General features: G+C 34.5%; 2 protein-coding genes across 3 annotated transcripts in view; one reads left to right on the top strand and one right to left on the bottom strand.

Annotated features, from left to right (window-relative positions):
• The window catches only part of PUDP (pseudouridine 5'-phosphatase), a 58,725-nt gene extending 44,253 nt beyond the window's left edge, over nucleotides 1-14,472 (top strand). The window contains exon 4 of the mRNA XM_072341952.1: nucleotides 14,217-14,472. Within this exon, the coding sequence (XP_072198053.1) occupies nucleotides 14,217-14,393 (177 nt within the window). The 3' untranslated portion in view covers nucleotides 14,394-14,472. The remainder of the gene's footprint in view (nucleotides 1-14,216) is intronic.
• The window catches only part of STS (steroid sulfatase), a 178,248-nt gene that overhangs the window by 142,976 nt on the left and 9,056 nt on the right, over nucleotides 1-26,216 (bottom strand). The window contains exons 2-4 of one of the 2 annotated variants that reach the window (XM_072341933.1): nucleotides 24,222-24,306; nucleotides 20,888-21,020; nucleotides 19,038-19,125 (exon numbers count right to left, since the gene is read on the bottom strand). The gene's annotated coding sequence lies outside the window, so the exon portion shown is untranslated. The remainder of the gene's footprint in view (nucleotides 1-19,037; nucleotides 19,126-20,887; nucleotides 21,021-24,221; nucleotides 24,307-26,216) is intronic. The other variant, XM_072341908.1, reaches the window with a different exon arrangement.

Consider the following 26,216-nt stretch of genomic DNA (forward strand, 5'->3'; position numbering starts at 1 on the left):
ATGTTAGGGATCAAACAGCATATATTAAAGAAACTTGGATAGAATTGGATTGAGCTTAAAGAAGACCTACCACAGGATACAGTCATTCAGTCATCCGATTGAATTTCATCTACCCACAGAAAGTGCGCAGAGATGCAAAGGAGGGTGGAGAATCCAAAACTGTACTCTGCAAGCCAGCTCCCAGACCCATCACAAGCACACCCTTTTCTGTTGAGGTTAGGGAAGCGAGACTACATTTTTGGAGCTTAGGTACCTATTGGTATAAAACCACTGCAGCGAGCAACTGAGAAGATTGAATTCAGAAACACCTTGTAGGACAGTGTCTGAACCCAGCAATTGGAGGGATCTGTGTTGTGTATATGTATATATTCCCAGCACGAGAACTTCATGCTCTGTTCTCTGAGAAGAGAATAAGATGAGGTGGTGTTTGTGGTCATGAGAGAGGTGGGCATAGCTATTGATCTGTGTGAATAGCCATTATATATTTATGTAACTGTTTGTATGTGCCTACTGGGAGTATGTGCTCAGTCTCAGTACTCCTTGGATCAGGGCAAGCGGGCCTACATCTGCCTCCCCTCTGTCAGATTAGACCCTATTGAACAATAGTTGACTGTTCCCTAAGGTCACTTTAGTCTGTATGGAAGTAGACTAACTGTTTCAGGTTGGTCCATGTAGGTATTTCAGTCCTGTTTCAGACTTCTAATAAAATTCCTCCTTGCTAAGTATTTGTCAGAGTCTTTTGTACTTTTCCACTCAAGTTTCCTTGGTATAGTAGAAAGATCTGTGCTGTCTTCTCCTGCATTTTTTGTTGTAGCTTTTTGAATCAATTCTTGCTCCATTTATTCCGATCTGGGAATATTGCCTTAGTTTCACTACCTTCTCCACCCTCTGCCTCAAGAACTGAATTATCCTCATAGATAGAGACTAAAAGGTATCTAAAGTTGTAATAAAATAATCTGAGTTTGTGGTAGTACTATACTAGAAATATCTTTCAGTTGTTCTATTACCTGTTAATTTCTTTTGTATAGTAGAGATGCCCGGGAATTGAATGTTGAAAAAAGAAAACATTTCCCTTTGGCCCAGCAGACAAGCCTTTCTGTAGGTGGTAATTGTTATAGCATGCAGTAGATGTGAAAAACAAGTGTACTAATAGTACTCTAGAAACAGTTCTTAATATTGAATTCAGACCAGGTTATGCCAGGCTTGTAGAGTCAGTTCCTGAAAACTTCCAAGGGTAGAGCTGATACTTTTTCACTGGTCTATGTTTTCTAGTGCTTAATCCTTGCTATGACTTTTTTTTTTTTTTTTTTTTTTTTTTTCCATTTTTTCTAGTCACAACTTTTTCTATATCAATTTATGACCTCATAGAATGAATATGATCTCATATTCATACAGTGCACCTTGGTAAATTGCCTATCTTCATCTTGGTAATTATGTCCTCAGAGAGATCAGGTAGTTGCACTAGGTCCTCTCTTCCTCTGGGCTGAACAAGCCCAGCTCTCATCATTTTTTCACAGGGCAAGTACTACATTCCCAATCCATCTTGGCAGCCCTCTGCTGGACTTTCTGAAGTTTATAGTCATCCTTCTGTTTGTGTTTTCTTTCCTAATTTTATTGATTGATGAACTTTTCAAAAATAATTCTTGCATATTTGAGGATTTCAATGGTAAATTGTAATAGTATTTCATGGCACTGTCATGAAATCTGTCTAATCATCTGTCTAATTTAAAATATGAGCCAAATAACCTTCTATGATGATTTAGATTTCCTTGGAGTTCTATTCTGTGTTTAAAGATCTGGAGAGCATACAGAAACCTGAAACTTCTTTTAACTTTTGTTGGGGAGTTTCGTAGCACTCCCTATGCTAAATACACAAAGTAAATGAGAAGCTGAGGCCCTGTTTCCTATTTTCCATCCATCAGCATTGTCTACATGCAGGGGTCTTCTACATAATATGGGCAGAGGCCATCCTCCTCTAAGAACTGTGGTATTTAGGTATTCATTTTAAATGTCTTTAATTTCTATCCATCTGTTCGTTTTGTTTCGTAGAAGTTATTGACACCTTTTTCTTTTTTTCTTTTTCCTGTCATTAATTTTGGAGGCAGTCACTGTGGAAATGTTTTGATTTCAAAGTTTACACTCTTACTATATTAACATATAGTTAATATAAACATAGGTTTGTGAATGCTTCTTTCTTTCTTTCTTTCTTTCTTTCTTTCTTTCTTTCTTTCTTTCTTTCTTTCTTTCTTTCTTTCTTTCTTTCTTTCTTTCATTCATTCTTTCTGTTTCATTTAGAATTTCTTTATCTAGCATTTCTTCCTCCTTGCTTCAAAGAGAAGGACAGGAACCGACTGCATATGGAGAATCTGTATTTTCTGTTCTCATATAAAGGAATGTTCTGAAATGAACTACAATTGTATATGTTGTAAAATTGCTTTCATTTGACAATTGAGATTTAATGAATCTCAATTGAAGGTCTGATTGATTGGAAACACTAAAAACTTGTGATGCCTTACAAAAAAAAACAACAAACAAACAAAAAAAAAACCTACGTTTTTATTTCTCTATAAATACGTAGACAATAAATATGGTTCTCTCATTTTATTTGCAAATGCCTCGATTTAATGATCCATTTTGTACAAATGAAAATCACCTTAATTTGCAAGAATTTGTTTTTGTGCACATTTTATCATGGTGCAGACAGTGAAGTGCCAAACCTGTTGACACATAAGCTTCTGCCAGTATCAATAAGCTTATGTATATTAGAGAACTTATATCTATTTTTTGAAACCTACGTTTGTGTTCATCATGTGTATCATGTTCATCATCTTTTCATTCATAGGCATGTAAAACAAATCTACCTTATTTGCCATGTGTACCAACAAAGTTGACTAGAACTACTTTGAGTAAATAAGGGGTTTTTTTGAGCCTTGAATACTGCAAAAGTATCTACAGCTAGGCTACTGATGTCATGTTTGATTACAGCATAACATAAATTTTAAAAACTGTTGCTCAGAATCAGGTTTTTAGTAGAACATGAGAGGAGATTGGCATGAAGGAAAACAAAAATCTGTCTAATTGTTTCTGTATGCCTTCTTCAAATTCAGCAACAGTTAATGACATGGAAGCACTGGGAGAAAACAGCAGGCACTGGCATATCAGTATCAGTGATACACTGTACAGTATCTGATAAATAATTCATTCGTGTTACTTTAATATCTATTAACACTGACATACACAGTGACAGCGTGGAATATGAATTGCTCCTTATTTTGCTAAATCTGTGGGACATTTAGCAAGGACTACATTTTTTAATTAGAAACTATTCGGCAGGCAAATGTGATTCCGTATGTTTCTATTAGAATGAAAAAATAATTACAGGGGAAACTTACAAATACTGAGAATATCAGATATGATAGAGTTTAAAACTAATAACCTAGTTCTGGGAAGACCTTGGTAAACTGTATTGTATAGTGCCCTGGTGGATATAGTCTTAAGGGTTTGTTTCAGTCATGACTAAGTATTGTGGAAGAAGGCTTTTCTCCTATCCCTTTCCTGAGTTACAGTTGATATTTTGACAGCATTTAATGTAAGTTTTATAACTTCATACGGTTTTATGTCTGTATAAGTCATATACACAGATACACATTTTAAACTACATGCTTCATATACAAGTGCATATAATAATAGTTTTAAATTCTGCAGCCTGATAGAAGCAAGGCTGCCACAGCTCCATGACCCAAATCCAAACAACATTGAGGCTGACTGTGTATTTTTAGTAGTTACACAAATATGTGTACTAATAGGATACACATACATGCATGCCTCCCCCACAGAACAATATAAACATCCGCATGACTACTGCCCTTTAAGTATTTATAAGCATCAGTAAGATTCCCACATGTCCAGCCCTCTCAGCCTTTCCTCATGAGGTAGGTGTTCCAAGCACCTAATCATCCTTTTAGCTGGCCACTGTACTTCCCCTAGAAGTTCCCTGTCTTTGTTGAACTGAGGAGCCCAGAACTAGACGTAGTAGTCTAAATGTGGCTATGCCAGGGTGGAATAGAGGGGGAGGATCTGCTCCCTTGTCCTGCTGACTATGCTCTGTTTAATGCACCCCAGGAGACTATTGGCCTTCTTGGCCACAAGGGCAAACTGTTGGCTCATGGGGAACCAGTTGTCCACCAGGATCCCCAGGTCCTTCTCTGCTGAGATCCTCTCCAGCAGGTCATTCCCTAACCTGCATTGATGCATGCATTTTTTCTTCCCAAGCTGCAAGACTCTACACTTACTTTTGTTAAACCTCATCAGGTTTCTCTATCTGTTACGGATAACAGAAGAGAAATGCTACAGCTCCTTCAGTCATTTTGTCGCCTTTTGTTAGACTTGCTCCAGCATATCTATGTCTCTCATACTGGGAGCCCAGAACTGGACAGAGAACTCCAGGTGCGGCCTCACCAGTGCACCACCTCTCCCCATCCTGCTGGCAGCACTCCTCCTTATGCAGCCCAGTGTACCACCAGTCTTCCCATGAAAATACATTACCGGGTCATGGTCAGTTTGGTGTCTGCCAGCTATTATGATTGCTTATTTCTGAGAGGATGGAATCAATTTGGTTTTCTTTCTTGTTCAGGATTGTACAGCCAATCTCACTGGTGTAGAGACAGATGGCACTGTAATGAAACTTCTAAATTTAAGGGTTTGAGTGACAAATGTGCAAAAGACACAGTAAAAACATTGCTAAGCAACCATTATGATGAGGAGAAAGAAAAGTTCCTTCAGAAGATTCCTCAATCACCATAATACTAATATAAACACTTTTCATTTCTTCACAGTTAAATCAAAATTAAATTATCTTCTCTACTAAAGCTTTTAGTCTATGTACAAATAAGCAACTGCAAGAGAGTTTAGGGTTAGGTACTTAGGAAATTTTGGGTAAAGAAAAGGTAAGAAAGCTAAGTACTTTCTGTTAAGATCAGGCCACCCCCTTCACCACCTCCTTATCGCTTTTAAAAAGCAAATCATGCCTATTTATATGTTAGCAAAACTACCATATCAGAAACAGAGATTATACATTGTTTTAACCATCACTATACATGAACTGAAAGAAGCCACCTCTTATTACAGCAACATGGTCAGTTCTGAAATAGACACTGATACAGGTATTGCTACATATTCTTCTGGATAAATTGACAGGAAGCTGAGCGGTATGAGCAGCATTTTGCTGATAACTTGGAAGTTTCTGCTTCCAGTCAGTATATAAGATTCCCTGGGGAAAGTAGGTATGTCAAGGTGACAAAGTATCACTGCCATACAATCTATTCAAAGATATGTTCTCGCGACCAGGTAAAAAGTGCTGTGACTACAAAAAAAATAAAAATAAAAAAAAAAGAGGACAAGCTGTCAGGTGAAGAAGTGAAAGACAAGTGGTAATTTTTCCTCTCTATGATATTTCAGAACTTTGCATGTTGATTTCAACTATGTCTAGCGAGACATAGGAGACATAGGTAATATTCAGTAGAGAATACCAAAAAAAAAAAAAAAAAAAAAGTATAAATCAGAGAGTAAATATGTCTGAAGACCAAGAGACCAAGAATGGAAATTTCTCTTCCATACACAAAGATATGATAGATACGATCTGAGTTTTCAGGTCTTGAAGATCTGGCTAAACACATCTGGTTTTGTTTGAGGGTTATTCTTAAAGTCGTGCCTTTTATTTTATTAGTCCAGGATGTCAGAAGCAGATGTTGGTGATATGACAGTAAAGGTTAAACCCTCCTACCAGTATTCTGTTACATTTTGCTGCTGTGTGAGAGAAGGCAGGAGAAGGGCAGTCTGACAAAATGGTGTGTGATGTGGAAGCTCATAGGAAGCAAAGGTGTGTCATTGAATTCCTCCATGCAGAAGAAAATGGTATCAATTGACATTCATTAATATTTTCTGAATGTTTACGGAGACTAAACAGTGGTTGTTAGCACAGTGTGGCAGTGGGGAGGAGTGATTTCAGCAGTAACAGTAGGTAATTTCTGCAGGTCTGTATTTTTTACAAATACAGCCTACAGACTCTTGTTCAGTGCTGGTGACTATGTTGAAAGCTATTGTTTTGTAGCAGAGAATTTGATCTTTGAAATTGTATTATTATGCTCTTTGTATCTGTTGTCTTGTAAATGAAGGAGGGTATGAATGAATGAAGAGTACTTTCTACTTTAGAGAGAGAGAGAGAGAGAGAAAGAAAGAAAAGAAAGAAAGAAAGAAAGAAAGAAAGAAAGAAAGAAAGAAAGAAAGAAAGAAAGAAAGAAAGAAAGAAAGAAAGAAAGAAAGAAAGAAAGAAAGAAAGAAAGAAAGAAAGAAAGAAAGAGAAAGAAAGAAAGAAAGAAAGAGAGAGAGAGAGAGAGAGAGAGAGAGAGAATGTTATGCAGTTTGAATAGCTTCAGTAGAGAGCATCCTAAGTATTTGCATTGTGTCCTTCATAAAAGAACAATACTCTTCTATTGCTAATCCAAGCCACAGTTGATTGAATTAGAATTCTGCTGTGGGGATAATTGGATACTGTTTCAGAAATGCCTGGGAATTTCTTGAGGCCTGTAACACAAGTTGCCATACAAAGTTCTCAGTGTGCTGTCCTCTAAACACACAATCCTCTATAAAAAGAATACTCCATCCATCCGGAATTATCAGAATAACCCCGCATGTAAATGTCACCTTCTCCTTGCTTCACAGAGCCGCTGTGTCTGGATCTGACTGTCACTCACACAGGCACTTTCTTTCACTTCACTGAGTGTTGAAAACAAGCAAGAAAATTGAAATTTCTCCTTGTTCTTCCTCTTCCCCGTTCAGACTGATTTAATCTTTCTGGGGCACCTTAAGATAACTTCTGATGAACTGCTTTGTGAGACAATAGCTGCTAGTATGCGCTTAAATGTGGAGTAGCATTTTTGCTGGATATGCAGAGTAATCTAATAACATGCAGTTGTAACATTTTGGTGTTGTATTCAAAGTTGTATTTAAGTTCCGCTAATTACTTTTTATTTTCTAACTTGTAAATTTTCTAGTAAATAGCTTGATACTTGTACTGACTTGCACAGTATAATACTAGCGAGTTAATAAAATCTGAATTAAGTAGCCAGTGCAAATTTAGATTCTGAACAATTATTGATATGAATCATGTAGAACGGTGGCTTGTAGTTGGTATTCTTGATATGCTCATGCTTAATTTGATTATAACTTTTTAGCTTTTTTATTCACTTGTTATATCTTTTGAAAACACCTTGGCTTGCTTCTGAGGAATTTGTTAATAGAATGAACTTGGGGCAGGAAGAGGAGGTGGGTAGAGCGGGCGAAGAATTGTAAACTGTGTGACTTTCTTAAGTAGTATATTTAATAATACTTTTTTATCCCTGGCACACATCCTTTAAATAAAATGAAGTGTAATGCATTGTTTCTACTGAGATTTCCCACTGTTTTCTGGAAACAGATTAAGTCCAAAGATTATGAAACATTAATCAAGTTATTTCTTTTTATTGTTGTTTTAGTTATTAAAAACCGTATACCAAAACTACAAATACTGTATCTGCTTAAAATGAATTTATTCAGTACTGTTTAAGTAAGTCGGCTGGTTAATGATTTAGAGAAATACATTTTTTGCCCTTGTTTCTAGATACTCTGTGTCAAAGAGTAAGATGAAAGGAATCACAAGTTACCTAAATAATCACCTACCAGCTCTGCTGTGACATGATTGTGAAGTTGTTGGTGTTTCCTCTCTCTCTCTCTCTCTCTCTCTCTTTTTTTTTTTTTTTCTTTTTTAATAATGTAGATGAGCCTACATTGTATTCTGAATTATATTATAGTTCTTGAAAATTGCTAGATTGCTCACAGTATTAGCATTTGCTCAGGAGTGGTGGAATTGTTTGGAAAATCTGAAAAAAAAAAATAGTTAGCAAAGTAAAACTTCTTGAACAAAACAAAAATCATTTACAACAGTGTTATCTTTCAGACTAGTAATTTCTTAGATGCTATTTAGGTTTTAATATAACCACAGGGTATTAACTGGATTTGTTTGTTTGTTTGTTTGTTGTTAGTTTATATTATTATTATTATTATTATTATTATTATTAAGAAAGTAAAAATATATTTGGAGTTTAACAAGACAAATTATCTGCAGAAATGAAATGCCTGACTGCCCTCTAGTTAGCAGAAATTAACGATTAACAAGATACTTCTGAAAGTAATGTGATCTAGTTCTACTTGATCAATTTCATTTGGAGCCCTGTTTTGGAGATGATTTTATACCCACTAAGGTCAATAGAACATTTGTTTTTAAAACAGTATGATTGAATTTTAATTAGGCTTTAAATGTTTATAGAAGACTGCACTGTGCATGTGTACATAAATTAATGTTTCCAGAGTGTAAATTTAAAAAATACCTTATTATGCTTTTGTCCTTTTGATTTGATCATGAAGGAATGATTATAAGTAGTGAGTTTATGTAAGTAGTTGTCACACATAATCCACAAGAAGCTTGAAATACATAACATTGTGATAAAAATGTTTCTGGTCATTTGACGACAGGATATAAAATAATCTCCTACTATACCTTCTCACTAAGCCCAGAAAGAGACTGATCTTTTTCAAAATCTGAAGAATGAACATTGGGATAACATCTCAAAGGTCTTACTAGCCCTTTTTAATCTATCTATCCAATCAAAACTCTACTGTTTTCCCTTTCTGTTTTGATTTAGCAAGAAGGAGAATAAAATAGATTATTAGTTTTTAATTTTAAAAACTTTCATATACAGAATGTGTTTTTATTTTTAGTCAGAGTAAAATTTTTCACCAAACATGATTTTTATTTTTTTTTCCCTACATGGCTGGGGAGTCATTCTGTCAGTAGTTCCTTAGAAGACAAAGCTATATTAATTTTGTTCTAAAACTCAACAGGATGGAAGGGTTTCTATGTATACTTTACCCAGTCAAAAATTTAACCACAGTGGTATCAGTTTGAACAGACCTAAAGGCGATGAAAGTATAACAATGATAATAGATAAAATGAAAACTGAAGCCTAACATTTTATTATTAATTCCATAGTAGCTGTTTTCTATGTTGCATATAAGAAAAACAATGTACTAATAATAAAATAAAATGTTTAGGAAAGAAAGGGGAGAAATTAACATACAATTCCTACTCTTACTCATTCTGTTTTCAAAGGAAATGCAGTACTTGTAACTCATACCTGTACAACATTGACTCAAAGATGAAGTACTAAAATATGTCTAAGTCCCAGTGTCTGCAGATGATTTCAGTGAATTGAAAGGCTTAAATCATCAGACCAGAGCCAGCAAAAAGAAGATTCTTTTAATATTTCATAGTAATATTTCATACATCAAATAATCTTGTGCTCTATCTACCAATTTTTAAGAAGTTTAAAAATTTATATTCATTTTTTCTTTCTTTCTTTTTTAGTATTTTGGTAGTGTTTATTTTGCAGACAAGTTGCTTTCCTGGATGCATTCAAGACCAGGCTGGGTGTGGCTCTGGGCAGCCTGGTCTGGTGGCTGATGACCCTGCACATAGCAGGGGGATTGAAAGTAGGTGATCACTGTGGTCCCTTTCAACACAGGCCATTGTGTTTCTGTGATTCTATGTGCATAGGTTATGTCATCTTTAGTCTCAACTGTTCTGTTTTAGAACTGGTAAAATAATGTCCTGTGTCATCAGAGTTATGTGTTCAATAAGTACTTCCTGTGGCTTTTAAAATTCTTTATTTAAAAACTGATATTAATCTCCTGTCCTTCAAAACATTTTGGTTATCACTTTTTGGTAGTAACACATTACAGCTATTTCTGTAATTTAAATAATCTTTCCATCCAGACATTTACGGTATATAGGTTAGAGAGGGCCTGCAGTAGATACCATGGACCTAGCTAGCAGCCTGTTCCTTCTGTTCTTAAATTTCATGTAGGGAAATGAGGTAGTGATGTGTTGCGGTGATATTATTTCTTTCTTTGATAAAGTGATTATTTTTTCTTTTATGCTAGATCCACAGAGTGAAATATAAATTAATGTGCTTTACTACTTTACTTTTTTAAGCATCTACTTCATTCCAGAGTGAAAATTATCCTATATTAGTGTGACCTTTTGGGAGATCTTACAGCAGTAGTATTGATCAGTGACACAAGTTATAGAAATAATGCAGAAAAGGAGCCAGAATCTCAGCTGAAGTCTGTATAAATCTCATTTGTCTCTCTTGGTTGGAGTGATGCTGATGTTGCAATATTTATGCAAAATAGGGAGGAACTTGGCTGCTTTCATATCTCTAAATTTAGCATGTGGGTGGGCCAGGACAGTGAGCAGTTTATAACATGTCAGTGCAGCAAACTTAATAAATCTATTTTGTATGTGACCTCTGTAAACCCTTAATCATATATTAAAAATGTTGCTGTGCTGCTGACAATACGTGTCAGTAGGAATAAAGACTGGAGGAAGACCTAGTACACTTATTTTGTTTCCTGTAATGTTACAGGCACTATAATTGTGGGTCATTTGTGTGATTTCTTTGTTAATTAAGAGTTATAATTGCATTTAGTTCTAGGGAATTGGTTAAGCTATTCATTATGCATATTTCCTTCCATAATCATCATCTCTTCTCATACACTAAGTTTAGTTACATCATGGAAGTCAATTAAGTCTTTTAAGGCAGCATTGAAGTACATTTCTTAGTATGAGCTGGATTAGAAAAGGTCTCTGAAAAGCCTTGATAATGCTGTTCTGTGCAACATTTAAGCTTTGTCTTCAAAAGGGAATGCCTGTTAGGGCTTCATTTACTGTTTCAGGACGCATAGAGTCCTTAGAGTAACAAACTAATTATTCTTAGGAAAACCTATAGGCAGAAGTGTGTTTCAGTTCTAGTTGCAGCTGTTTCAGATTTGCATACTTATAGTACAAATACTGATCAACAGTTGAAAATGTCATATTGTTCAAACTGGAATAAGAAAAGAAAGCATTTAGAGACTGTATAAATGAAATCAGCACAGGAGAGATTGGTTTAGTTCTATTGGCTCACCAAAAGTCATTAAAGTTTCTGACTGAAATGCAAGTTAGAAAACACATTTTACTTTTCCTTGGCTGACCCCAAGTGCTTGCAGACATATTCAAGGGCAAGGATCAATATTTGATAAAGAAAAGAAACTGTAAAGAAAGGGTTCACTCCCTCTGTCTGTTCTGATCTCTGATACATATAATAGAAATGGGATACACGTACATAGCGCAACTATTTAAACGTCTTGCAAAAGTGTTTTCTTTGATCATAATAAAGTTTTCACAGGTTGTGACTTGGTACTCTGAGAACAGAGCCAGAACTGATTAACTCTGTACCTCCTCAATCTTTCTTGATCAAGTGTTTTCAGGAACCTAAAAGCAAAAAGATGTGGTATACGGTCGTGTGTTCTCTCCCAGTGCATCAAATCTGAAATCAGACAAAAGTTAAACTAAGTTTAGCTATTATTACTCTCATTATTTGGTACAATCTATTATATTGAGAAGAAAAGAAGACTCATCTTCTTTTGTGTAGGAAAGCATTCTCTACATTGGTCAAGACCACCAAACAGAGCCTAATGCATGAGAGAGAAGTTAGTATTGAGTCATTGTTTCAGTGGTTGGAGGTTGTGCAGAACACTGTATTTTTATCCCAGCATCAGTACTGAATTACTGATTACTGGTTGAGATACATGTGTCTTTGTAAAATAGTTTTACATGTGTTTTATATGGTGCCTAAATGTCATTTGTCTTACTCCATGCCTTTTGTTATGGTCCTTAGCTGATATTACCTCAAAGCTTACACTGCATGCTTACTGTTGTCTTTCTTACAGCTTTTGCTGAAAAAAAGCAGTTATTTTCAGTGTTAGTGATTACTGACCATTTTTTTGTTTGTTTTAAATAAAGTTCTCTCTGCCATTTCAACACACTCTGAAATATGCAATCATAGTTCTAGTTAATGCAATTAGTTCAACTCTTCAGTACTGTATTTCATGCCTAAAAGATGTCTGTGCTTTGATGAAATATACCCTACCCATATAATATGGAAAAATGAAATGGTACACTGGCCAATTGCAAAAGCTCCAGTGTTATTCAGATACATGCATAAAAACTGAACAAACTTTTCAGCACTTTAGTAAGATATATTAATATCTTTGAGATCAATAAAAATATTGCAGTCATAGGAAGTGTGAAGAAATATTATCTATAAAAATCTAATTTTGTATCAGATGCTGAAGTAGCTTTCTAAATTTTATTTAATCAAAACAAACATTACTGAAGTTGAGATTGTACTTTTGGTGGTCATATTTATTTTTAATGAATATTAATTTATTATGTAGTTGACTGAGCTCATGATTGTTTCTTTAAATCACACATGATTTTTTTTTTCCCCAATAATATGTGTAATTTGAAACTCTGAAAACCTACCGTTGGTTGATCCCTTCAAAGTTTTTTCAGACTTTTTTTTTTTTTTTTTAATATATTTATATGGATAATGCATGCTATATAAAGTGGTTGGATGTTTCAGCTGTCTTATTATGGTAAGTGCAATTTGCAACATTTCAATTTAACAATTGCTATAGTAATCAAACCAGTCACAGAATCACAGAATCGCAGAATGACCTGTGTTGAAAGGGACCTCAAGGATCATGAAATTCCAACCCCCCTGCCTGGCAGGGCCACCAAACTTCCACCTTTACTAGATCAGGTTGCCCAGGGCCCCATCCAACCTGGCCTTGAACACCTCCAAGGATGGGACAACCACAACCTCCCTGGGCAGCCTGTCCCAGGACCTCACCACTCTCCTAGTAAAGAACTTCCCCCTAACATCCAACCTAAATCTACCCTCTTTCAACTTAAATCCATTTCCCCTTGTCCTGCTATTATCAGCCCTTTCGAAGAGTTTACTCTCCTCCTGGATATAGGTTCCCTTCAGGTACTGAAAGGCTGCAATGAGGTCACCCCGCAGCCTTCTTTTGTCCAGACTGAACAAGCCCAGCTCCCTCAGCCTGTCTTCATAGGGGAGGTGCTTCAGTCCCCTGATCATCTTTGTCACCCTCCTCTGGACCCTTTCCAACAGCTCCACGTCTTTCTTGTACCAAGGGCTCCTTACCTGGACACAGTACTCCAGATGGGGCCTCACAAGAGCAGAATAAAGAGGGAGAATCACTTCCCTGTCCCTGCTGGCCACCCCTCTCCTGATGGAGCGCAGGATAATGTTTGCCTTCCGAGCTGCAAGAGCACACTGCTGGCTCATGTTAAGTTTCTAAATAGTGAGAAGTACCTTTATGTTGATACTTAAAAAATACTAGATTTTAAGTGGTTGCTTTTTTCAGAGAAGTCTGTTTCTGATCCAATAATCAAATGCTACAGTACTTTATCCTGATTTGTTTAAATGCCAAAAAAAAAACGAGAAAATTCATGCTATTAAATATATATATATATAGTGTAGCCATTCAATTTTCAAAATACTGTATTTCTTATTCAGTATTGTATCATTAAACTACAAAATTCACATAAATAATATATTATTTTTCACAACCTTGATTTCATGTTGTCAATTTCACTAGTTAATGATTTTGACTGTTTTGAGATACGTAACTTTAACGTGGCTGAACTGTATTCTCTGAGAGTAGCAGTCAAATATAACTGATGATTTTCTTGTTATCATTGTTTTGAAATAAATAAAACATGAGGCCATTAATTCAGCAGTACTCTTCTGACAAATAGTTTCTACCTAACTCTCCACTCGCTCGATAGTCCTAATATTGACCTGAGTACTTTACTCTTTCCATCTCTCATGTACATTAAGAAATGCAACATCTGTAAGTGAAAGTTGTAAAGTTGGTCTTAGTTAAATTGCCTGCTTATAAAGGTATGTAAACACATGCTTAACTTTACATTAAGCCCCTGCTTAAACTCATTGCTCTAAAAGAAATTTCTTAGGAACATCTGGATAACCATTTGCTGGGATTTAAATATGTGTGTTAATGTTTTTTAAACTGAAATTAATTTAAGGTTAGTTACCTTGCAGATGTTCAAATTTGGAGGTTTAGCCATGTTCTGATAAGGGATGGTCTAAACCACTTTTATTCAGTATAATTCTCTCTCTATTAATTGAATATTAAAAGTTTGTAATAACATTATTCTTTTGCTTCTTTCTCCTTACCTCCTCGTTTCTCAGTGTCTTGTATTTGAAGATTCACCACTTGGAGTCAAAGGAGCACTAGCAGCAGGAATGCAGGTGGTTATGATTCCAGATGAAAATTTAAGTCCTGATCTAAAAAAGGAGGCAACTCTGCTGCTGAATTCCATGGAGGACTTTAAACCAGAGCTTTTTGGTTTACCAGCATATGATTAATGCCTAATGTCTATGTGCATAAACTTGACTGGAGTTCAGGAAATTGAAATTATATCTTATTAAAGTTTTATAATTGTTTTGCTTTGTCTCTCTTTCTTAAATCTAAAGCACAGAAATGCTGCTTACACTGTGTCACAGTGGCCTAACTTCTGAAAACTGACTGAAATATTACATATTTGTTCTGATGATATATGTGAAGTTAAAATGGTGTTTCCTCTTCTGAAGTGATCCAGCTTTGTTCTCTGCACATCATAATGTTTTCTGGGAATATTATGAAACTATTTAGACAATTTCTTGTAATTACATTAAAAACTTCTTGTACTGTTTCCATGTGAATAGCTTATTTAGCCTTTAACCAGAAATCTGTTCTGGATTGGCTTTTATTGCGTTACATTGTTTTTGATACAGTTATCACTTTAAACACATTGTTTACCATTTCCTCATCCTTTGCTTACCTGTCTATTCCACTTTTCTTTTCTTTTCTTTTCTTTTCTTTTCTTTTCTTTTCTTTTCTTTTCTTTTCTTTTCTTTTCTTTTCTTTTCTTTTCTTTTCTTTTCTTTTCTTTTCTTTTCTTTTCTTTTCTTTTCCTTTATTTTATTTTATTTTATTTTATTTTATTTTATTTTATTTTATTTTATTTTATTTTATTTTTGTTACACTTCCTGTTTTGTTTTATTTTATTTTGTGTGTTTTGTTTTTTGTTTGTTTGTTTGCTTAGATTTTTTTTTGTTCCAGGGGTCTGATGTGGTGACTTGTAGAGGTCCCTTACAACCTCCATTTTATCAGTGATCTTTGGATCATGCCTGCAATAAAACTATACAAGGTTACATGAGCCTTCTGTTTAACTAAACTACTTTTCATCTTCCTCCTTATATTCTTCCTGTTTTTCATGTTGCCATGTAGTCTTCCCTTTCATTTGTTTGAAATGAATCCATTCTTTCTTTCTGTTTTAATCTTCGTAAATTTATGGCTTAGCTCCTACATATACAAGTAGCTTTCTGTAGGTCATCTCAACTTTTTTGTTCTTAACTATCTTTGATCTTTTTTTTTTTTGCCGTGTTTTCTGGAGATATTTTTAAGATCTATTTTTAAATTGCAGAAATTGTCATTTTGTTTAATTATTAAAATTTATTTTTCTGGCAAACATAATTTCTGCAAAGTGATTATTTTGTCATGTATCCTTATTAAATCTGTCATTTTCTGGTAGTTTGGCAGAACAAGAGTAAGGATCTCTTTAGAAAATTCTATACATGCAGACAGGTTTTAATGGAATCCATATTTCATATATACTGTGATGGAAGCAATGCATTTTCTTTGTCTAAAGAAATCCAATTGATTTTCCATAAGGTACTCCAGAATTCTGGTAAAATACTAATTTCTGTAAAAATGATGAGCGTGATGTGAAGTTTTTTGGTTTTTGTTTTGTTTGTTTGATTGTTCATTTAATGTCATCTGTTTATCTGTTCTTACAGTTCTTTTTCTAGACATTTTCTCAATTACTGCTTTAAGCAGAGAGTTTTTTGAAGAAAACAAGAATAAAAGAATCAGTGCTCCAGTGCTTTGCATTCAAATTGTTTCCCCATGTTTTTTGTTTTTGTTTTGTTTTTGTGTTTTTTTTTCCCCTTCAAGGTATATTTAAATTAAAGCAAAATTACTTAACTTCTACATAGACTGTTACACTTTAATGCTATCATTGTTTTTTCATGCCACAAAGGATTAAGAAAGTTATATTCCACATAGCCAGTAAAATAGGATCTGAATGGAACTGTAAGATCTTTAGAACATATAGTATAATATTTTGCAGCTTTTTTTTTTTTTTTTTTTTTTTTTTTTTTAAGGGAAATAATGTTTGATGTAGCTATTTTGCATACTATATAATTTCTTTAAGACCACTGTTTTTTTCCACAGTGGCAATAAACAATTTTCTCCAAAATAAATTCAATTTCTTGGCTTCTCAGACAAGATAACAGAGATATAGTTATGTAATTCCTTCATTATCCTCTGATATACAGCACAAAGTGTTAATGTTGTGCAATAATTCTGAACATTCAAGTGTAAAATAGGTGCCTGTTGGGATCCCCTTTGTTCTTAATTACTGAATTCCAATAGGGAAGTTATTACATTGAACAAACAATAATAAGCTGCAATTAGTACACTAATAATTTTCATAGTTTGGCATTTACTTAACTGGAGAGATTTTGAAAAAAAAAAAAAAAAAAAAAAAAAGTAAATCTGAAGTGCACTTCATTTACATTTTACTTTGATTGAACTGCCATCAAAATCCTGCATTTTTTTAAAGATGATAAGATTAATTATTGATATCTGAAAATCGGAATTATTTCATCATGATCACCGTGATATCAGCAGATTCTGTAATACTATTCTAATAAGATCATCTTTTAATGAAAATTCAGTGAAAAAACTTTCACTCCTTAACTGGACAGTAAATCCTATCCTGCACAATTACTCTGTTGTGCATTTAATATCCCATCTGGCAGTTCAAGATTATTGCCCCAAACTGAAATCCATGAACCTGAGCCATGTCTGATAACTCTTTCCTTTTAGTAAAACTCTATTCCATGTACCAAACTGCTTGCTGTTGACCAACTTCTCACTCCTCTGCTGAATCCACTGACAGTTATTAAAGTATCTGTATTGTCAATAGATTTTTTCCTGACTAAGAGAAAAATCAGAAGTGTACATAAAATTCTTTTTTTTTTCTTTTTTTTTTCTTTTTTTTTTTTTTTTTTTTTTTTTTTCTTTTTTTTCAGGCCTAGTAGTAGCAAAATTCTTGCCATCTCCATCATATGATAGGTGGATATTCATGACAGCCATAGATGACTGTAGTCTGCCTAATGAACCTTATCCCAAATATCAACGTTTATTTGTATATATTTCTTTATCCATTTTTGGATTTGTGGCTCTGTAGCTCAATCATCTCAACAACAGCTGTTCAGGAAAAAATAATAATAATTAAAAAAAGATTAAAAATTTGGATCCTTTCCCTTCCTTCCATCTGCTGCTTTCCAGATGAAGTCTGAGCTAAAAAAAATTTGTACCAGATCCTGGCTACAGATCGTGAGGACATGTGAGCAATCAGGACATTTGAATGCTCCATCTGTGTTTGTATGAACAGAACTGTTAAAAACTAATCCAAGAAAAAAAAAAAAAAAAAAAAAAAAAAAAAATCTGTCCTCTACTTGAGCAAGAAGACTTCAGTTCCAATAAATATTTAAGTACATGCTTATTTCTTTTTCATTAAGCAAATAGGCCCCAGCTTAATTTTAAGGATACATTTATTTTTATTTTGTTTAATATTGAACATGTGCTACTGCCATATCCTGAGAAGTCCACCATCCTAGTAATAAATGCAAAACTTCACGATCAAGTTTTCACTGTTGGGTAACTAAAGCAAGATGAAGCTAAGTTTAACCAAGAAAGTAAATATTTTATTAAAATATAAAAATAATAATAAAAAAAAAAAACAAATGTCCATAATCTATGAAATGTTATACTAGAACTTATATTCCTTTCTGCATCATAACGAAGTAAGTTTTACATTCCACTGGAACTCTGTTGGGATGCATCCTGATAGGATTTTTAGGTTGCAGGTGTATACCTAAATAGAACTTTCACTGAATATATTCAGGTAAAAATTCATTGCATTGGAACAGCAATAATTTCAGAATTCAATCTGGCTTTTGCTAAGGTTGGCATTTGTGTTCTGCAAATAAACAGTAGAAAAAGTTGAGATGTTCATTCCTCACTTGGATTAGATATCTTTCTAAATAATACTGTAGTTAAAGCACAGTAATCTCAACCCAGCATCAAACTAGTATTACATGTATTCAAAAAAAATGTCTTCAGCAGAAACAAAATTAGATTAAAAAAAAAAAAAAAAAAATAAGAAGAAGAAGAAGGTGCAAGAAGCATTGCATTAAGAGGAAAATATTTTCCACTGTGTTAAAATTTACCTGTATCTTTAACAGAATGAAACTTGAGATTTTCTTCAAGTATTGGTTGTTCATGGTTGTTCACACAGAAACTTTAAAAAATATATAAAAAAAAAAATCTACAATTCTAAGTGCCATATGAAAAAAAAAATAAAAAATCATTTACTTGTTTTTAATTTTCCCCTTTGTAGCTATACTGAACTTCCAGTGTTTTGCACTTGAGAAATAAAACAGATCTTTGCCTAGTTAGTGGGAGGAAATAGAAAGACTGGAATGGGGTTCAAGTAATCCTCAGTACATTCTTTCCCAAGGGAAACCTGACTGTCAACAATAGATTATGCTAACTTTCCCTTTGGTTGATGCTTCACAAATTGTGGGTTTAATCACCTTTAAAGTGAAGAACAGGAGAAAGCGGATTTGAGCTAAAGTATGTGCCATAAGTTCTGAGTACTCAAGACCTTACCTGAGCAGTAGAGCTCACTGATTGTGCTGCAGGCTCTGTCTTCACCAGATATTTTGGTGCCATAAAAAATTGATTTCAGAACGCAAAGCGTAGCAAAGTGTTCTGAGAAAAGCTATCAGTCTCTTCTGTTCTTTAGTCTTTCGAGCTCTAAATCATCATATTAAAATGTTAGCTCTCATTCTCACATGGTTAAAACAAGCCTTAGCAAGAAGCATTTCAGTACTCACCCCTCTCTTGGCAGCCTTTTCCTCAGAATATCTGCAGTGTGAAACTGGAACATGAAGCAGAATACTAAGATGATCACTGTGAACATTGCTAAGTCAAAAAAATAAAAAAATAAAAATAGCAGAGAGGAAGTCTTTTTGTGACTTGTCAGTCACAAAAGTCACAAGTCACAAGTCAGTCACAAGTCTACAACTTGTCAGTTGTAGATCTACAACTGACAGAAAAATACATTCAGCTTGCGCTCTTCATACATAGATGAAACTTCTTTTTGGAAGGTACATAAATATGGTAGTACCAGAGAAAAGTTCTATGTAATACTTTTTCCAAAGGCATGCACACAAGCAAGAGCACACAAGAAACTACACACATGGATCAACCATTTTGAGCCTCTTTTGATTCCAGGTGGAAGTACCTGGGACCATGACAAAAAGGGGAAGAATTCTTCCATCTGCTAATGAAAGTACTTGTTTGGCGTAACAAACATTTCTGGTATTTCAGATACACAGACTCTATCTTTGTTGTCACAGAACAAAGATATATGCGTTGTCTAATATCTTTAAAGGTAAGCAAAATATATGAAATGCATTTCAGCTTAACTTGCAAAAAATTATGTTTATACATTGCTAGAAATACAAACAAGCATTTCTGTGACATGTCTGTGCAAAGCTAAATCTTATTCCCAGTGGTTGCCCGCCCGCAGCTTCCCCTACTCTTTAGTTAGTCAGTTTGAATGCTCAACTTCTCAGACACTGGAACATGGTAAATATGCTTAAGAAAGAGTGCTATAGTGGAAAACTAAAATGAATAAAAATAAAAATGTTTAATCTTTCAGAAGATGCTGAACTGTTGTATCTTGTGAAATGTCTCTTTGCTGTGGCAGAGTAATTTCAGCAAAACGTGCTTTTATCTCATAGGCATATTTTAAACATTTAACTTTCTAGAGAATATCCACAGAGACAGTGATTTCATAAACCAGTTTTAAGTAGGAAGAGAATAGTTCTCATTGCCATAACAGAAAAAGGGGAGGAATGGGATAAACTAGATGAGGGAAACATAATGTTAACCTTTGCTAAAATACTATCTTGAATTAAAAACTGTAAACACTGTGCAAACAGTATTGAAACATTTTATGTCTGTGTCTTCATTGCTTGGATATGATCCAAAAATGTTCCTTTTTACTTGAAAGATAGGAAAGCTGATTAAATCAAAATGGATTTCCTGGTGGCTTATGACTGCAGTCTTGTAAACTTATTGATTGTGGCCCTCAACATTGTTCTTATTGATGGCTGCATCTGAAACATTGTAAAGCCCATGGCATTCTCTTTCATCAGACCAAAAACATTAGGAAAGTGACTGTATTTTTCAGTGCAATATGAGACAGCAAAATATTGAGGATTTTTTTCCCCTCTATAAATCAAGTCTTAATGTAAGGGAATTTATTACTCATATAACCTCATATTCTATTTAATAGTAATTTAACTTCATTTTTAGGGCATATATATAACTAAAATTTGTAGTTGAAAACAAATTTATTTGTCTGAAATCTACTAAAAGCACTGCATGCCTATCTAGTCAAATTACTTTCAATATTTTGTGAGCATGTTTACAGAGAGATAGTTTGTGAAACTGTGTATCAGCCATAGATTATTTCAACTCCAATTTTCTAGTAAAGACTCGACTGCATTAGCAACAGCATGCAAAGCTCTTCTAAGAAGACCCTATTTACATCTTCCTGAAAACTGTTGGTGCACAGCTGTCATTTGTGTACTTCTTAAAACCATTACTGTGCCCAGTAGGAAATTAATACTCCTTGCAAACTCAGCAGAGAGTTCATCTTTAGTGATGTTCATACCTTTGTGAAATCTTGCTGAAGAAAACTGAACAGCCAAATCTACTACCTCTGCAAGACAAACAGTGCTTGGTTTCTTCAGCAAAGTCTTTATGGCAAAGGTCCATGTCTTATTCCCTCTGGCTTTGATAGGATCCTGTTAATTTAAATCACAAGAAACTGCAGGTTAATATTCTTTTATTAATATGCCAGTCTCATAAAGCTATTCATTACTACCGTTGTCTATTATGACACTTCTGAAAGAAAGCAATAATCTCTCTGAATAATACATCTGTTGTATCAGTAGGGATACCAACACTTGTCCTACTTCTAGTAACAACCTTAATCAGTTGAAACTCTAATATGACTGCTTTACACCAACACAGTTCAAAATGATGGACTTGTGCTGAATTCATCCAGAATTTTGAATACATTGCTGGAGAGGGAAGATGTTTTACTATAAGTCAAATTGCAAGGAAACTCTTCTTTGGGTCACTGCAGCTACATGTTCACAGAACTGTTTAGGTTGGAGCAGGCCTTTGAGTCAGCCATTCACAAAGTAAAGAAGAGCTTACTGATGTCCAATCCTTACCTGGAGACTAAAGTTGAACTGTGTCTCATATCCCTTAAAAAGAACTTGGTTGTGTAACTTCTGTGTATACGAAGCATATACAGAACACCTTTAAGTACTATGCAACAAAGCCTTTAGCTGACGAGAACCCATTTACCTGAACATTTCAGTCTGTGAAGACTGCACTTACTAATGAGGAATGTAAAGGTGAGAGAGGAACTATGCCTGTTTATACTATCAATTAAAAAGCAGGAGTGATACTAGTTCTTACAGAGAGAAGTCTTGCAAAATGGAAGGTAGTAGTGGTTTTCTAACCTGACCTGTGAATCGTTCAGATCCTACAGAATGAAAATAACACTGCTTGAGGATTTCTTTAACTTTGTTTTGAAATAATATAGGGAACAAAGATGAGGGGAGAAAAAAAAAAAAAACACAAAAAAAAAGAAAATTCATATCCAGAGATCAAATAAGAAAGAGGAAGAGGAGGAGAAAGAAGAGAGGGAGGAAAGAAATTTGAGGAAGGAAGGAAACCAAATCCACCATATCCACTAAGTTAACTTCAAACCCTTTCAATCAGGTGTGTATCATCAATTTGGACACGAAACTCTTTTATAACTATGAGATGTATATGGTAGTACTTCTTTCAAGATGAAACTCTCTGGGCTTTGAAAGTACAGAATGTTTCTCGAATGATGTTTACTTAAATTACCAACCCTCTCCAGGAAATGGAAGTAATAATACCTTATCACAACAAATTCTGCTATAAACAGAGAGTCTGCTTGAAGGACTGAGCATTTAGAATAAGCACCCTGCTGAGAGGTTTGCATTCCCTTTTTCAGTGATATGGAGCCAGAGGTAGACTATGTAGTCTGATTGTTTAGCAAATAATAACATGTATCATGGAACAGTTTTATTCTCTGGACAAGATAACTGCATTAATGTTTACCTCACTTCTATTAACTTTTACAGCTACCTACATCACTATACTTCTATGTCAGGGTCAGTATACAATTTAGTTATTCTGTAGATAATCTGAACATTCATGATATCAGCTTAGAGTTGCTCTCATGGCCACACCAAATGCTAAACAGAGTGTATCTGTGAGTGATTTATATTCTGAGCATCTGAGATTTCCACTCACAAAGGTGATTAGGACCATTCACGTAGGACTATAATAGCTATTTGTTTCAATTTATCTATATTTTTTTTTTTTACAACTGCCTGCATTCTCAGTTAAATAATGTGGAAGCCTTCCTTCCATTAACCCATCTGCAGTTACTTCCCTAATGTTAGCCTTATTGGTTCTTATTAAGATGTCTTTTTTTATGTATTAGTGGCTTTTGTTTGTTTGTTTTACTTTTAATGAAAGCTAAGTAGCTGCAGAACAAAGTAGTCACACTCTATGCTCCAGTAAAATATACTGTCTGAGACATGCTGTTTTCAAGCCCCATTAAGTGAAAATTAGAGACTTCACAAACCTCAGACTCCAAGAGTATTGGGTTCTATCGAAAAACTGACACTTCTAGCAGTGATTTTGTTCCACGATTAAATGTCCAGTCCACTTTGTGCCATGTCACTACGTAAATTTCATCAATACTTACATAACATAAAGTAACATATAGTATATAATAGTTTGTGTAAGTTTATACGAAAAATAAAAGGAGTACTACAGATGGTTTATGACAGTTCATGATATCATCTTCCTGCCTGGGTCAGTGGTAGTGATAAGACTAAATGGGTGACACACACATTTATTTTTTGAATCTGATAGCTAGAATGAAAGGAAAATATCTCTCATGAGATGTACAGGTGATGGCAGATCATTAAATCCTTTGTTAAATGGGCCATACATCAGAAGAGTATATACAGGCAATTGCCGTTTAGTTCATCTTCCTCTCTCCCACTACCCTAGTCTTCCCACCCCTCTGCCACACACACACAGTTTTTTAGCATGTAATAGGCATTTAATGAAGAAATTGCATATATTTTTTTTCAGTTCCTAACACTAGATCAATAGTTTTGACATGATGGAACACTATTGCTCTTATGAATTCTTCTTTGAAGATAAGATGTTTTCAATATAAATGTGACTCTCATACTTGTGGTTAAGTGCCATCTTTGCTTCTGGGTTCCACAATCAAAGTACCTTTCCTGCTGCGGTCAAATATAATCCCTGCTACAGTAGTTTTCAGATCTTTTAGATTTCCATAAAAAATATTAAGATAAATTCTCTCTTCAAAGGTGTAAATGTTGAATAAATATCCTACTTGCCTTGGAAACTAAATAAAAAAGTATAAGCATGTTTAAAACATTATTCTTGCTGTTTTTGGTTTGGTTTGGACTTTCTCTCTTGAATCCTGCCAGCCAGGGGGGAGTATGTGGAAGCATTTCAGCCGTTTCACCTAGAGTTACAGTAGGCCTCTCGGTTTCAGGACTCACTCTCTCCTATTTTCCTTGATTCGTTAGCCTTAATTCCAATTATATTGTATTATATTGTGTTATCCTGTATTTCAATATAGTATTTAGTAAATAAGTGTGCCTCCTTAGATTGTTGCCGCTGTATTTCTTTTTCTTTTCCTTTTTTCCCTTTTCCTTTTGGGACAGCAGCCTGCAGGTCTGTCACGGGTGCAGGCAGATTTTCGGTTAACCCGTGACACCCACGTAGATCTTTTTTTGCAAATAAATCTCATCCTCAAATTTCTCACCACAACCCACAACAAGCTGGCCTTAGTAGAACACATATCAGTTATGATGTTGAAGATTAAAACTAGTATGTGGGTCACTTACCATGTGCAGTCAAGGTAAATAACTAGAACATCATGTCCTGGAAGAACTTCTGCATCATAAAACAACTGACATTAGTTGTGCTCTCCTAAGGGAATGGAAAGAAAAAGTAATGACAAAAATGGGCAAAATGTGCATATAATTCATGATTGCTCCTTCGGCACAGTGGCCAGACAACAATTCAGATACTGCTGAATCTTCTCTGGTATCGATACTCCCCTTCAGTGCTCAGAGCGCTTTGAACCAGAAAAAAACAAGGTCTGTTTGAAGCAGAAATTGTCACTGTTACAGAATTAAATGTGTTTCAGAAGTCTAAAGCATCGCCACAAACTATAATAGCTCACTTATATTACAGTGTTTTGTTTGTTTGTTTGTTTGTTTGTTTTTCCATTTGTACTTGCAGTTTTCTGTAAGCACAAGTAAACTGGTTGACTTATCCAACTCCTTCAGCTGTCTGATTGCATGACTGATTACAGACATAAACCATCAGCAGACCTAAGCCATGCAGATGCAATTAATTGCAAAACACTCCCAAATAATTATAATTCAGTATACTTAGAAACTCACAGATCTGAATGGAAGCAAGATTTTAACTACTGGTAAAATATTAGTTATATATTTGAATTTCTGAGAGGACGTTTGCTTGAATATTACTATATAATCTTTTTAGTAATCAATTTGCAATTTATTTGTTTAAGAAATATAGTGTAATTTAATTAGCATTGAGAAGAAAATATTAAATTTACTCAAATCATGTATTTTACCCTGATTTAAAATTATTTTATCTTTTAACTATAGCTGTAAATTTTATAAAGACAAACTTCTGATTAAAGTCTAATACAGATGAAAAGTTTAATTCTGTAATATTATAAAATAAAAAGCTTATTTCAATAACATTTATCAAATGAAAGCAAAGCAAAAAAAAAAAAAAAAAAAAAAAGTCTCCTAAATATAAAATACACATAAATCCCAGACTGTCCCATTCTGGTGTTATTTTTCTCCCCCTTTCTCCCTATCCCTTTTTCATCACTTCAAACATGAAGCTTAGTCACTTGGGATTACTATGTGTGCTTCCTCTGATCAACCAAATAAGAGGTTGGCATCTTAGAATAATAAAAAATGTGTTCTGCTACAATTCACCAACATATTGTCAGGCAATTGGAATCAGTGTAGTCTTGTTATCTTCCTTCACTGTGGACAGGTGTAATTTGTACTTAGTCTTACAGTGGCTGGAGAAGTTAAAGTGTCCATTGCATGGATTTTCTTAAAATAGTCAATTAGACCTTTTTTTGATTTAGTTCCAGAGCACATTTGAAAAACCACAACATAAAAGTAGAGAAATAATAAACTGAGCTGCATGCAATTACAACCATCTAGCTACTAGGTGAAATTTGTGTTTCAGTACCTTTCTCTGCTAAGTGTTGGCAGTGGGCTACAGTGACTGTGGACTTTGAGAAGGCCTTCTGGGAACCTTGCCATCTATGCTCATCATGATGAAAATATTTCAGCACACTTTCCAACATCGTGGACTCTAAGCTTCCAGGGCAGCAAAGCAATGAGGAAAATACTTTGCTGATTGTATGTTTGGGTTGCGGCTTTTTTTTTGTGTATGAACACAGAATAAAATAAATTATAATGAGTTCACGATAACAGTCATTTAACAAATTTGATACTTTTGCTGTTACAGCATTTCTGTTCTCTTTCACAAAACAGCCAAGTAATACAGTCTCATGGTAGTTGATGATAACAAAATTTCCATTACAGAAGTTATTTTGAGGATGTTAAATTTTCTCCTCTTGCTTGGATGTATCATCAGCATGTCTATGTAATCTGTATCAAAGACATAACAAAAGCATCAGAGGATTTCTCTACATTCTCAAGGCTGTACTGCAGCATGGAGGACATACATGCAGGAAATATCTGGAAGGAAAATAAATGTAATGTCAATATTCAAAAACAATAAATAGACTAAACGATTTATTTGTGAGCCTATCATCT

Source organism: Excalfactoria chinensis, chromosome 1 (genome assembly GCF_039878825.1).
Source record: "Excalfactoria chinensis isolate bCotChi1 chromosome 1, bCotChi1.hap2, whole genome shotgun sequence".
Lineage (NCBI taxonomy): Eukaryota > Metazoa > Chordata > Aves > Galliformes > Phasianidae > Excalfactoria > Excalfactoria chinensis.